This window comes from Pleurodeles waltl, chromosome 6, assembly GCF_031143425.1.
Source record: "Pleurodeles waltl isolate 20211129_DDA chromosome 6, aPleWal1.hap1.20221129, whole genome shotgun sequence".
NCBI classification, from domain to species: Eukaryota; Metazoa; Chordata; class Amphibia; order Caudata; family Salamandridae; genus Pleurodeles; species Pleurodeles waltl.
In genome coordinates this window covers 541,725,840-541,738,196 of record NC_090445.1, presented here as the reverse complement: position 1 = coordinate 541,738,196, position 12,357 = coordinate 541,725,840, and the positions used below count along the sequence as shown (strand labels likewise).

Below are 12,357 nucleotides of genomic sequence, written 5' to 3'. Positions count from 1 at the left end.
ACATCCCTAAGCAAGCTAAAAAAAACAGTCAATGCATCTCCCAAAGATCTACAAGCAATTAAGATTGCCAGGAAAAATTATAAAGAAGTTCTTGCCAAAAGGAAAGTTGAACTAAGTGAATCTGCGTGGGAGGAATTGATGGCTGCAAGCAAAACCAAAGATACAACTGCATTCTGGCGTGTGGTTAACTCTCCACTATTGAGCGATAAATATGAGACGCCCATGGACACTGTCATCCCAGCCAAGACCTGGGTGGACTATTTAAAAAAAACTTTCCCCATAGAGACAAATACCCAATCAGAAATGCTAAATTGTCTAAAACCTGCAGGAAAAGATCAGCTAAGTTTGGCTTTTAGTAATATCATAAATGTGGATGACGTTAAACAAGCAATTCAAGATAGTCTTTCTGAGAAAGCCCCGGGTCCAGACAGAATTCCTGCTGACTTATATAAAGCACTCCCAGACTTCTGGGGTCCACTGCTAACCAATGTCATGAGATCGGCCGTGGTGGGCCCTCTAGTAGACTCTTGGAAAGAAGCAATCATCATCCCGATTTTCAAGAAGGGAGATAGGGCAAGACCCCCTGTGCTATCGCCCAATCTCTTTGCTGGACAGTTCAGTCAAAATTTTAGGCCGAGTAATTTTAAATAAGCTAGAAGAATGGGCAACTGATACTCACTCCCTTTCAGAAATACAATTTGGCTTTCGCCCAGGGGTGGGCACAGTCGAACAAACTCTTAATTTGACACTTATAGTCTAGAAATACACCAAAGCCAAAAGGGGCTGTATACACTTAGCATTTATGGATCTCTCCTGTGCTTTCGATACAGTCAGCAGGAAGAAATTGTGGAAGGCAATGCTGGGTATGGGCGTGGATAAAAACATAGTTATATTACTTAGTAAACTTCATGCCTGCACAGAGGCTCGGGTCCGTTATTCCTGGGAGGGAGCCCTGACAGAGAAATTCCCCTCACAAAAAGGGGTCAGACAGGGATGTGCTCTTGCCCCTTTCCTCTTTCTCCTGTATATAAATGGGCTGGAGAAATTCCTCTGCGATTTAGGGAAAGACTCTGCAGTTATTAATAACTCTCCAACTCCTGTACTTTTATATGCAGATGATGCAGTACTAATTTCAAGGACAGCAAATGGCCTCCAGATTTTATTGAATGCTTTTAATACTTTTATGAGAAACCTTGGTCTTAAAATTAACAGAACTAAGTCATTTGTTATGAAGTGCGGCCCTAAACTAGCAAAAACGAAAAAATGTACTTTAAATGGGCATGAGATACTTAAGGTCCCACATTTTACGTATCTGGGGGTCCCTATTGATGCTGATTTTAACTGGAAGTTTTTAGTTAATATACGCTCAATACAATTCCAAAAAACCATTGAAGCTGTTTTTAGGTTTGCAAGAAGTCTTCGGCATAAACCTGTTAAGGAAATGATGACTGTCTTCACTTCTAAATGCCTCTCTGTCGCAACATTTGGATCTGGGGTCTGGGGGCTTACAGAATGTACAGGGCTCCAGGTTATAGAAAACAAATTTCTAAGAAGACTACTATCAGTCCCCCAATCTAGACCAGTAAAGTTCTGTCATAAGGAAGTAGGTCTAAGATACATATCTAGCTATATAAAACTTCAACCTCTTATATTGTTGGTAAAAATCTGGACTAAGCCTAAAGCGCTTCTATGTAGAAAGGTGATACAGGACTGTCTCCTTCTGTCACGATCTCTAGATATACCCTGGCTTAGATATGTTTATCTTTCTTTCCTATCATTAGGACTAGGAGATTTTTTCCTCAAACCAGATACTTTAACAAGACAGGACATTAAGAAGGTTAAAGACATATTCTGGCTGAAAAATCAGGACATGGACCCAGCCTCTAGTTCAATGAGACTATGGACAAGTTATGAGACACAACAACTTCAACCAAAGCTGTATCTGACCATCACTAATCATGAACGACAAAGGTTTTTACTCACAAGACTTCGTCTAAACACCTTACATTATCTGGTAGCATTCCCAGTTGCTGGAACCTGGTTTAAGAACCTCCCTCCTTGTTGCTGCAATGGAAAGACATCCCAAAGTACATTACATTTTATGCTTTTTTGCACTTTATATACTGCTCCAAGAAAAATATTTTTACGTGCGCTATTTCAGTCTAACAGTATTAGAACTAGCCAACTTGCTTACTCCCACTTACATGATTTGGGAAATATGGATATAATCCAGGCTGTGCTAAATTTTATACATGCTGCTATTGGTGTTCGGAAAATGTATTAACAACGTTTTTAGAAATTTTTATGACTGTGAAATCTGTCTGTTATTTATTTATTTTATGTCTTTTATGGTCTTTCTGCACCGAATAAAGTAAGCTAAAAAAAAAAAAAATGTCTCTGACGATGCATCACACATAGAAGTAGCTGCAGCTGTTGAGCAGATAACGTAATTGGACATAGGAGATTCTCTAGAGCAATTAGATATTTAAGACATTAATGGTAAAAGGTCTTCGTTCTGGGCCCACCATGAGCTTGTTTTACTCTGTGCTGCAGAAGCAAGCCATAGATATTGAACGAAATTAAAACGGCCCAGTCGGAAATTGCAGAAAAATAAAGTTAAAGCTAGAAGCAATCAACATAAAGTTCTGCAACTTGTATAACAGATTTGAGGAACTGGAACAGGGAGTGCCTGTTCTGGAAGATGCTTAAACAGGATTCCAAACTAGAAGATTTAGAAAACTAACCATGCAGAAACCAAATATGCAGATCAAATCTAACATTGGTGGGAGTCCTAGAGAAGTTTGAAAAGAATTCCAAGATGATCGAGGCAGTGACATGACTCATTTCAAACTGAGTTCTTAATGATCTTACTATGATCTCACAATTGCCAAAGCTCACTGAGTTCCTTTCTTGCTCCACCCTAAAAGAAGGAACAAGACTGCAGAATATAGTGGCCTATTTTCAAGATTTCAGGCTGAGGGGAAAGGTTTTGCGGAAGGCAATCTAACTAAAGACAATCAAGTTAAAAAAACAGTTTACTTTCAAAATCTTTCTTGATGTGTCTTATGAGACTTATTGAGACTAGTGGAATTCAAAAATTGCGATCTTTGGGAGCTCAGACACAGATCACGCAATCGGTTATGGGCAAGATTCTCCGGTCAGTTTGCTTTTACGTCTTAAGAGAGATGGCAGAAGTGAAGACATTGGCATCCACGCATGATTCGGCTACACAATCACATTAACTTTTCCATGAGGGTTTACCAATAGTGTCATGCTAATCAGAGATGGATGGAATTTGATTGTTAATGATTACTTTTTTTTGGGGCCAAGTTCTGGGAAGCTAATGATGCAAAGCCAACATACCTAATAATTTAATACCACAAACAAGTGTGCATAGTCTGTAAGGGGGCTATGCATCCCAAAATGGGCGGGAAGAAGTTAGAGAGGACGGGATGGCAGAGGGGAAAGGTGAGTACACACAGGGTGAAGGTTGGGGAAATAGCAGAACAGAAAAAGAAGGGTCAGCCTCAATGTGATAAAACAAAGCACAGTGCAACAATGCGAATTATTGTTCATTCATAGTCCCGTCCATTAGACGTGTAATTATTTAATTTTTTATCTTTAATGGAGAAACTAGCAATACTTATCTCTAATTCTAGTGGGCAGGATAAAAAGTGTAAAAAGGACACTGTTTTTAGTTTACTTAAACAGTTTGATGAGTATAATTTTATTAAAGGAAACACATTAAATTAAAGGGAAAGGAAAAAATAAACTCAAGTATTCAACGAACACTGTTATTTTATATTGGCTTCTGTGGCACTTAGGTGGGACAACTGATTGTTAATAAACATTCATATTCAATGTAAAATGCTGTTTATGTTAATATAGGCCTTTGGTTAATTCTCCTAGAAATAACTGGGTTGTAAAGATTTATGTTGGTCTCTTATTACGGTCCAGTACCTGTGTAATTTTCCAGGTAAGATAGTAGAAGGTGAAGCTTTTGTCTCTCAAACCCCAACACAAAATAAACATTGAAAATGTTTTAATAATCTTTATAATGTATATGTAGGCAACTAAATCCAAATATTAAATCTAACACTTTATTTCCAAACCATTCAAATCGACTTCAAGAAGTGATTTGTTTCTAACACCTCCTACACTTCCTGATATACTGATTAAATACCAGCTTGAACGTTTGTCTAGTTATTCAACAGCTGTTTTACAGTTCTTGTGTATGTTACCACCTAAATTATGCAGATGGTTCATGGATAAAATGGCAAATAAAATCTCAGATTGGATTTAAATTATTATGTATTGTATAACGGGACAACAGTGGATAGATCAGTACTGTGGGGGGCTTTTAAGGCAATGATTAGGCTGTATTTATATCATTAAGACCACACCGAAATAAAAAAAAGATAGGCATTAAATTCAATTCATGGAGAATTAGCTAGGGCATAAAAACTGTCCTCTCAAATAAATCTGAGTTCACAATGAAAAACGAGTCAAATTATAAAGAAAAAATCCGATATTTTATTTCAATCAAGAGATTGTTCATAACCAAACGAACATACGAGCATTAAGTCTACGAGGAAGATGAAAGATTTGGTCATTTTTAGCTTGGATCTCTAAGGAAAAAAACAACTAAATTCGATTACATGCATTAAAGACTCATTTTCAGGCCATTATACCATGGATAATACTGGGATTAAATAATATTTACAGATTCTTACATAACAATACTTATTGAACCTCTGTCAAATCAGCAACGTCTAGAATCATGGATATGTTTCTTCAAGAGATAAACTGATCACATCTGACTCTAGAAGCATCCAACTTACTGATAAATCCTATATCAGAAAGCCTTTGGGAAGGATAGTTTAGGTGCAGATTTGTATGAGCCCTTTCTAACTAGTCTGGTCAAACCCTTAGTTGTTCTATTTAATTTGTAGGCTGAGGACTTACTCTTCCTCTTTTGGGAAAGGGCCACTGATATTCTTTTTAAATCATGAAAACCAAATATTAATCAGTCTTCTTACAAACCCATAATGCTGCACGGTACTGATTCTAAAATGTTTCCTAAGATTTTAGCTAATCCTATAAATACCGTTCCCCCTCATTTTGTGTATTTAGATCAAAATTGATTCATACTAGGATGAAATGTATGCACCAATACACATACGGTCTATATGACAGGCTTCTGGAAAGAGGTGGGCACTACAACGAATATTCTAATAACCTCCTTCCTTGTGGAGCAGAGCAGATGGCGGCACAGGAAACCACATCTTGTAGGCTGCCTTTGACCGAGTGAATAGACAACTGCTCTGGGGCAAACTAAAGCAATGGGGTCTCAAAGCCCCCCTCCTAAATGCTATAATCTCTTTATATCCCGATACATGGGTGCAGATAAAAATCGAAGATGGCACAAGGCTCTCAATTAAAATCTTCACCACCCTTTGTCTGAAAAAAGGCTGTGTGCTCATTCTGCATCTGTTCAACTTTTTATGGCAGACCTGACTCCAGCTGTGGATGATGGAAATGTTCACCCTCCACAGTTGGGAGGGCTTTCATTGACACATTTACTATACACAGTGATCTGGTACTGTTTAGTTGCACCAAGGTCGGTTTACAAAGATCTTTAAATATACTGGCCAACTATGTTTACTCTAATCAGCAGGAAATCAACATGTCCAAATATAAAATAATGTGGGTAGGATGCAGGCAGACCTCCAGATCAAGGATGGCCTTAAATGTTTCGCTGGAGGTGGTGCTGTATTACAAATACCTAGGAGTAATTCTAGATGCTCAAGGCACCTTCAGTCAGCAGAAGAAATACATCATGCAAAGAGCTTCAGCACTAACCTACGCCTTCTCCCTCCTGGCCAAATGGCTATATGGTCCATCATTCCGCCCACTACTAACCGTCATCTTATCCAGGTTGCTCCCTACACTAACCCATACTAGAGTAGCTATACATGGTCTGGAAGAGTCCTTGATAGATCAAATCCAGCTCCAGGTATTCAGGTGAGTTTTCAAGCTACCAAACTCTGCCTCACCAGTGCAGTTACATCTGGAATTTGGGCTTGTACAGCAGGATCTGGCAGCAAAAGCAGAGGTGGCAAAAACTTGGTACAAAATCAGCCACTCAGCCGACAATTTGAACAGCGCTCTTTGGTGGGCCCTAGAAAGTGACCAGGACTCAGTTCACAACAAGTCTCTTCGGTTAACTATCAGTCAACTGCAGCTCCAAGACCTGTGGTAGGCAGAACTGACATACAAATAATTAATAAGAGGTGTTAACAAAGTAAAATTTAGTGCCCGCACACATGCGTGGATGATCATAAGGTACTTTGCCAAACTAGAACCTGCCGCTTACCTTTTTACTCCTTACGCACCACATATGAAACACCAGTTAATGACAATGCGACTAGGAATTTTGCCAACTTTGGCCAATGCTTCATTATAGAGGAATGCTAGGTAAAATGGTGGTGAGTTCTCACTTGAAAAATCATTAATAATAAGCACAATGCCTCAATAGTAGTTTATTTGCATCAAGAAAAAGAAGTCAGTTCCATGAAATTGTAATTCTTGTTATTATATAACAGTCTTTAAACAGAAAGTAAGATCCAAAGGTCAGCAACTCTGTAGTCCAATCGACCAGTTCCAAGGTTGGAAAAATATCACGTGAAAATTTTCATTAGTGAAACAGCCAGGTTAGAAAAAGATCACTTTTGATTGGTTTATAATAATATCATTTTTCCTTCTGTCTTTGAATTTACCCAAAAGTGGTCAAATGTGTTCTGCTAATCTCACTTATGGCCTTATTTCACTCACATTCTATTTATGACTTTAGCACTTGGTCCGTTATTGGAAGTGTGTTATGGACCACATCGTTTTATTATAGTTTTCACCAAGAGGGAGCACATTTTGCTCTGCATGACTTGCATGGATAGCAAGCCTGTAATTTGATAATTTAATTGCCTGCTTTGTGACTTATACTGTACATATACATATCTTTCACAGCCTTGAAAAAGCCCCCGCTTACCCGCTTAAGGGGCGAAACACGTGTTGGCTGTTCCTCCATCGAATTGTACCACTTGATCTTTTTCTAACCTGGCTGTTTCACTAATGAAAATTTTCACGTGATATTTTTCCAACCTTGGAACTGGTCGATTGGACTACAGAGTTGCTGACCTTTGGATCTTACTTTCTGTTTAAAGACTGTTATATAATAACAAGAATTACAATTTCATGGAACTGACTTCTTTTTCTTGATGCAAATAAACTACTATTGAGGCATTGTGCTTATTATTAATGATTTTTCAAGTGAGAACTCACCACCATTTTACCTAGCATTTCAAATATTGGGAGGCTTAGGGTCCAGGCCTCCTGGTTTGCAGTTCTCACAACCTTTCCATTAATTCGGCATTTTAAGGAAGTCAATTGGCTGGATTCCTCTTCCTTCTTTCATTATAGAGGAACACTACTTTGCAGAAGTGCAGGCATTGTCCATGCCTTAAGGAAGATCTTGCACACATAATCTGCATTTGACCGGGACTGCTAGACCTTCAAAGTCAGTTCCTCAAAAGAATGTTGAACGAGAGAGGCATACAGACCAGTAGAGGAGCCATAGTAGACTGTTTTAACCTGCACGATCCACAGCTAAATTGCAAGTTCGGCAAGTATTTGAAACTAGCGTTGCTACATAAGGGATGCTGAAGATTGCAGCAGACTGGCCAAAACAGCACGGTTTTCCAGCACGACCCTCCCAGGTCACACTGAGATCATACCAACTGCACCCAGGGTCTAGGGGTTCAAGGTATTTAACAGTAACTGAATGATGTGTCATATTTAAACACCTCGATCTCCCAGACCGGAGACACCCATACCTTGTTGCTTCCTCCTCACCCTCCAGTTCCCTGTTGCTTAACTCCCTGCGGCTTGCACTACATTGCCCACTCCTTGTTGCTTATATGCTTGTTGTTTCTCCTTGTTCTTCTGCTCCCTTTTGCGTCCTCTACCTGCTTGCTTCCTGTTGCTTGCCCTACACCTTCCACTTTTTGCTTGTTTCCTGTGCCAGCTCAAGCCATGTTGCTCATCTCCTCTGCCCGTCCACTCCCTGTCACTAATCTGCTCCATCCACCCTCTTCCTACTTCTCCCCCCTGCCGGCCCACTCCCCATTGCTACCCCCGATTGGCCACTTCCCTTTACATCCACCTGTTATCCCACTCCTAGTAGCTTCCACTTGCCCACTCTGTCATTGCCACCCAGACACTCTCAATTGTTGCCCCCACCCACCCACTCCCCGTTGTTTCCCTTTGCCTGCTCGCTCCCCATTGCTTCTCCCCATCTGCTCACTTTTTCTTCTCCCCGCCTGCCCACTCCCTGTTGCTTTATCCCCCGCCTGCCCACTCCCTGTTGCTTCCTCTCCCTTCGCACTCACCTTTGCATCCCCCTCCTTCCCACTCCCTCTTGCTTTATTCCCCATCAGCTTGCTCCCTATTAACTCATTCCACTCCCACCCTCTCTTTGGTGTGCCCCCCCATCCGAACATTCTTTTGGCAGCTGGCATTTGCTTCCAGACTGCTCCGCAATGAGAGAGGGCTCTCACACCAACATTTTAAAATGTTTTTTATTTACCAACTGGCATTCTCTGTCTTTGATCTGTAAATAAATGTAAAAACAAATACCACCCAGGTCATAATGCCGGTGCATGCACAGTGTGAGGCATGAGTGAATGTCTCCGCCATATTATTGCCTCTTTTTGGGCTTTGTTTTGCAGATGATACACATCATTGGCAAAAAATGCTGCGAATTAAGGTGTGAGGTGATTTTCTTCTGTTTTTTCTGTGTGGGACTGGTTTCTGTGGCTGTTCTGAAATGAAAGAAAGCCTCATCAGACCGTCCAGTCTAAAGAGGGCAGACAGTCTTCTCTAACTCTTTAAGCAGGGTGGGCGGACCGTCATTTTTGGACTACAGACATGTGTTCATAGACGTGGACGTTGGAAGATCCAAGATTTGCAAACCTTTTTCAATGGTTTCCATACCCAAATGATGCACCTTACGGTTTTGTCAGTAACAATTGGGGTAGGTGTGTGAATTGGGTGTGAAACACAGGGAATCCTGCTCATATTTCGTGAGAGTGTATAGGAAGGTGATTTGCCACAGGAAACACTTGTTTGGTGCTTTTACATCTTAAATAGAACTGAAAACCAACAGAAAAACGATTGATTGCATATAAAGTGTATGCAGGGTAATGTAGAGTTTGCACCCTTTGAAGAGAATTCACAATTTTCAAAAACATAATTGTGTAAAAAGTCTTCTTTTTTAAGGCGTTTGAAACCACGTTTTGTCATGAAAACTGTTGAATCTTTACTGTGGAAAATGCTGAACTACGTATTAATTGTGATGTACAATTACTCTTCAGGTTAGCTCTTACGAGCATGGAGTGGGATATCAAATGCTGGGCAACTCAGTGACCCTTGGATTGGCATTATTTCCTTTCCTCTATCAACTCTTCCGGCAGAAGGACCTTGACCAGATCCCTGGAGTTTCTTTTGAGGAGCTGTTGGCAATGTTCTGTGGGGCTCCTCCTGACAAGCTTCTCTTTGCCTTGTCAGCTATTAATCTGACTGAGCGTTTATGCCTGACATGGATGTTCTTTTTCATGATGTGTGTAGCAGAGCGAACATACAAACAGGTTAGTATGTAATGTTTTTAATGCAAGGAAAATGTAAAGCTATTTGTACAGAAACAAGTGAAACAAGCAAGTAAAGATGAACGTGCTGTAATTATACAGGTACACATTCCACCATTTAATATTAAGTTATTTGACATTTATAAAATTGCATTGATAGCAGTATTACCTTTTTGGTAGTAGTATTTGTCAGATACACTCTGCAAACAGGTCAGCTTTATTAATAGGGAAGTGTTTATGGCTTTCGGATGACTATTGGTGTCTGTTGTGCTTTGAGTCAGTTTATCCTGTAGCTTTACTTTCTGCGTGGAAAAGCCAGTACACTCGCCTCTTAGAAATATTAATCAGCAATATGAAGATGAATATAGGTTCCTTCCAGATTATAAGCCTAAACCTGTAAGCTAGACATGCTGGGCATATGGCATAAAACAACCTGTCAATCACACCAAAAGACGTAAAGTAAACATAACATGGATCCACTAACAGACAGTGGCTAATCTGGTGCTAGTGTGCGGTTGCATTGGCTGACAACATAGCCACCTTGCAAATTTTGAAAAGGTCTGTAGACTGCAGGGAAGATGGAGTGGAAGTTCAAGTCATAAATCGTTTACGTAGTATACAGTCACAGGAGCAAAGCCATTGCTACCAGGGCCATGCAACAAACCCTTTTCTTGGACGTCTTCAGATTAGTTACAGTTCTTTCTTGCCCACCTTAGAAGCTAGTGGCAATGTGGCATCACTTCTTCACGGTAGCTATAAACACTGGACATAATCCTGACGTCAGACCTGCAGGGAAGAGATGACCACCAGTATTTTAGTAGTAAATCTTTAATTTACTCAGGTGCATTCACTGATCAGCAGTAATGCAATCTGGAAGATGCCTGCTAGATTCTTTGCTGCTAGGGCTACATTAAAAGAAAGGTTTCATATCATTAATGTAGCTGTAAAGCCATAGTCCGTTAGAGGCCAGATCACATAAACCTTGCGCTTGTGCAGATGCTCTTTTTGATCATATTTGTCACTTGTGTAATATGAAACATATAACACACTTTGTTCTGTTACCCATTTTGTAATGATTTTTGCAAAAAATGAAACAAAAAGAATGTACTCTTTTTACAGTACAAAGAATGAAACAACTATATTTTTCTCCACTTCTACACTTGTCAACAAAATAGCTTGTTCTTTTACTTATTCACATGAAATTTACCTACTGTTAGTCAAGGTGGCCTGGAAGACTAAGGTGGTCATTCCAACCCTGGCGGTCGGTGTTAAAGCGGCGGCCAAACCGCAAACAGTCTGACGGAAAAAGAAAATGGAATTCCGACCCTGGCGGAAACCGCCAACAGAGACCGCCACTTCAACACACCGCCCGCCACGGCGGGACAAACAAACAGCGCGGCGGTCACCGCCAACAGACAGGCGAGAGTCAATGTACCGCCCACCCCATCACAACCTACCAATCCGCCACCTTTTCCTGGGCGGTAGCCCCGCTGATAAAAACACGGCGGAAACAGCCATTTCTAACGGAAAACGCTCACCTCCATACATCCCACGAGGAATCTGGACAGCATGGAACCCGGACTCCACATCCTCCCAGCGATTGTCTTCCTGCTCCTCTACCAGGAGCACGAACGCCGGCGCAGAAGACAACGGTGAGTACTGCACCTACGACACAGGGGAGGGGGGATGGAAAACATTACGGGGACACACATACGCTACACACCCACCCCCACCCTCACCCACTACAACACACCCATCAATGCATAGCAACAACTCAGAGTTACACCCCCCAAGCCCCCTGGAAGAATGCAGAGACAAAAGGAAATGATTCTAAACATTGGAATATATTGTATCACTGGCTTAAAAATATATCACACATCTAAAACCTTTATATACATAAATCTTAAAGTCCGATCATTGTAGCAGGCATTGTCCGTGGACCACTGGGCCCAAATCACATGGGCAAAGCCCACACAGGATACCTGACTCCAACGGAGAGAACACTGCAGGGGCATCAGATAGCAAAACTACAGGCACCTCAGGGGGGAAGGGAAGGGGGGGCACCTCAGCCAGATGAGTCCACAACACCAGATCCACAAGGGGCCTCCATGGCCACTGTTCCATCCTGGGGAGTGCAAAGCCACAGCCTCTCAAGTCTCTACATTGGGTGGTTTGCCCACTGTTACATCCTGGGGAGTGCAAAGCCACAGTCTCTCAAGTCTCTCCAGTGGGTGGGTTGCCCACTGTTACATCCTGGGGAGTGCAAAGCCACAGTCTCTCAAGTCTCTACAGTGGGTGGTTTCCCCACTGCTTCATCCTGGGGAGTGCAAAGCCACAGTCTCTCAAGTCTCTCCAGTAGGTGGGTTGCCCACTGTTACATCCTGGGGAGTGCAAAGCCACAGTCTCACAAGTCTCTCCAGTGGGTGGGTTGCCCACTGTTACATCCTGGGGAGTGCAAAGCCACAGTCTCTCAAGTCTCTACAGTGGGTGGTTTCCCCACTGCTTCATCCTGGGGAGTGCAAAGCCACAGTCTCTCAAGTCTCTCCAGTGGGTGGGTTGCCCACTGTTACATCCTGGGGAGTGCAAAGCCACAGTCTCACAAGTGGATAACAGTCTCCACTGGTTCTGGGTGGGGACTGGTGCCCAGAGTGCTTCGTGC

General features: G+C 41.6%; 1 protein-coding gene across 5 annotated transcripts in view; it reads left to right on the top strand.

The window, feature by feature from the left end:
- PHTF1 (putative homeodomain transcription factor 1) overlaps positions 1-12,357 on the top strand; it is a 499,499-nt gene that overhangs the window by 285,729 nt on the left and 201,413 nt on the right. For all 5 annotated transcript variants that reach the window (XM_069238694.1, XM_069238696.1, XM_069238695.1 and 2 more), the window contains one exon: positions 9,429-9,701. In XM_069238694.1, the coding sequence (XP_069094795.1) occupies positions 9,429-9,701 (273 nt within the window). The remainder of the gene's footprint in view (positions 1-9,428; positions 9,702-12,357) is intronic.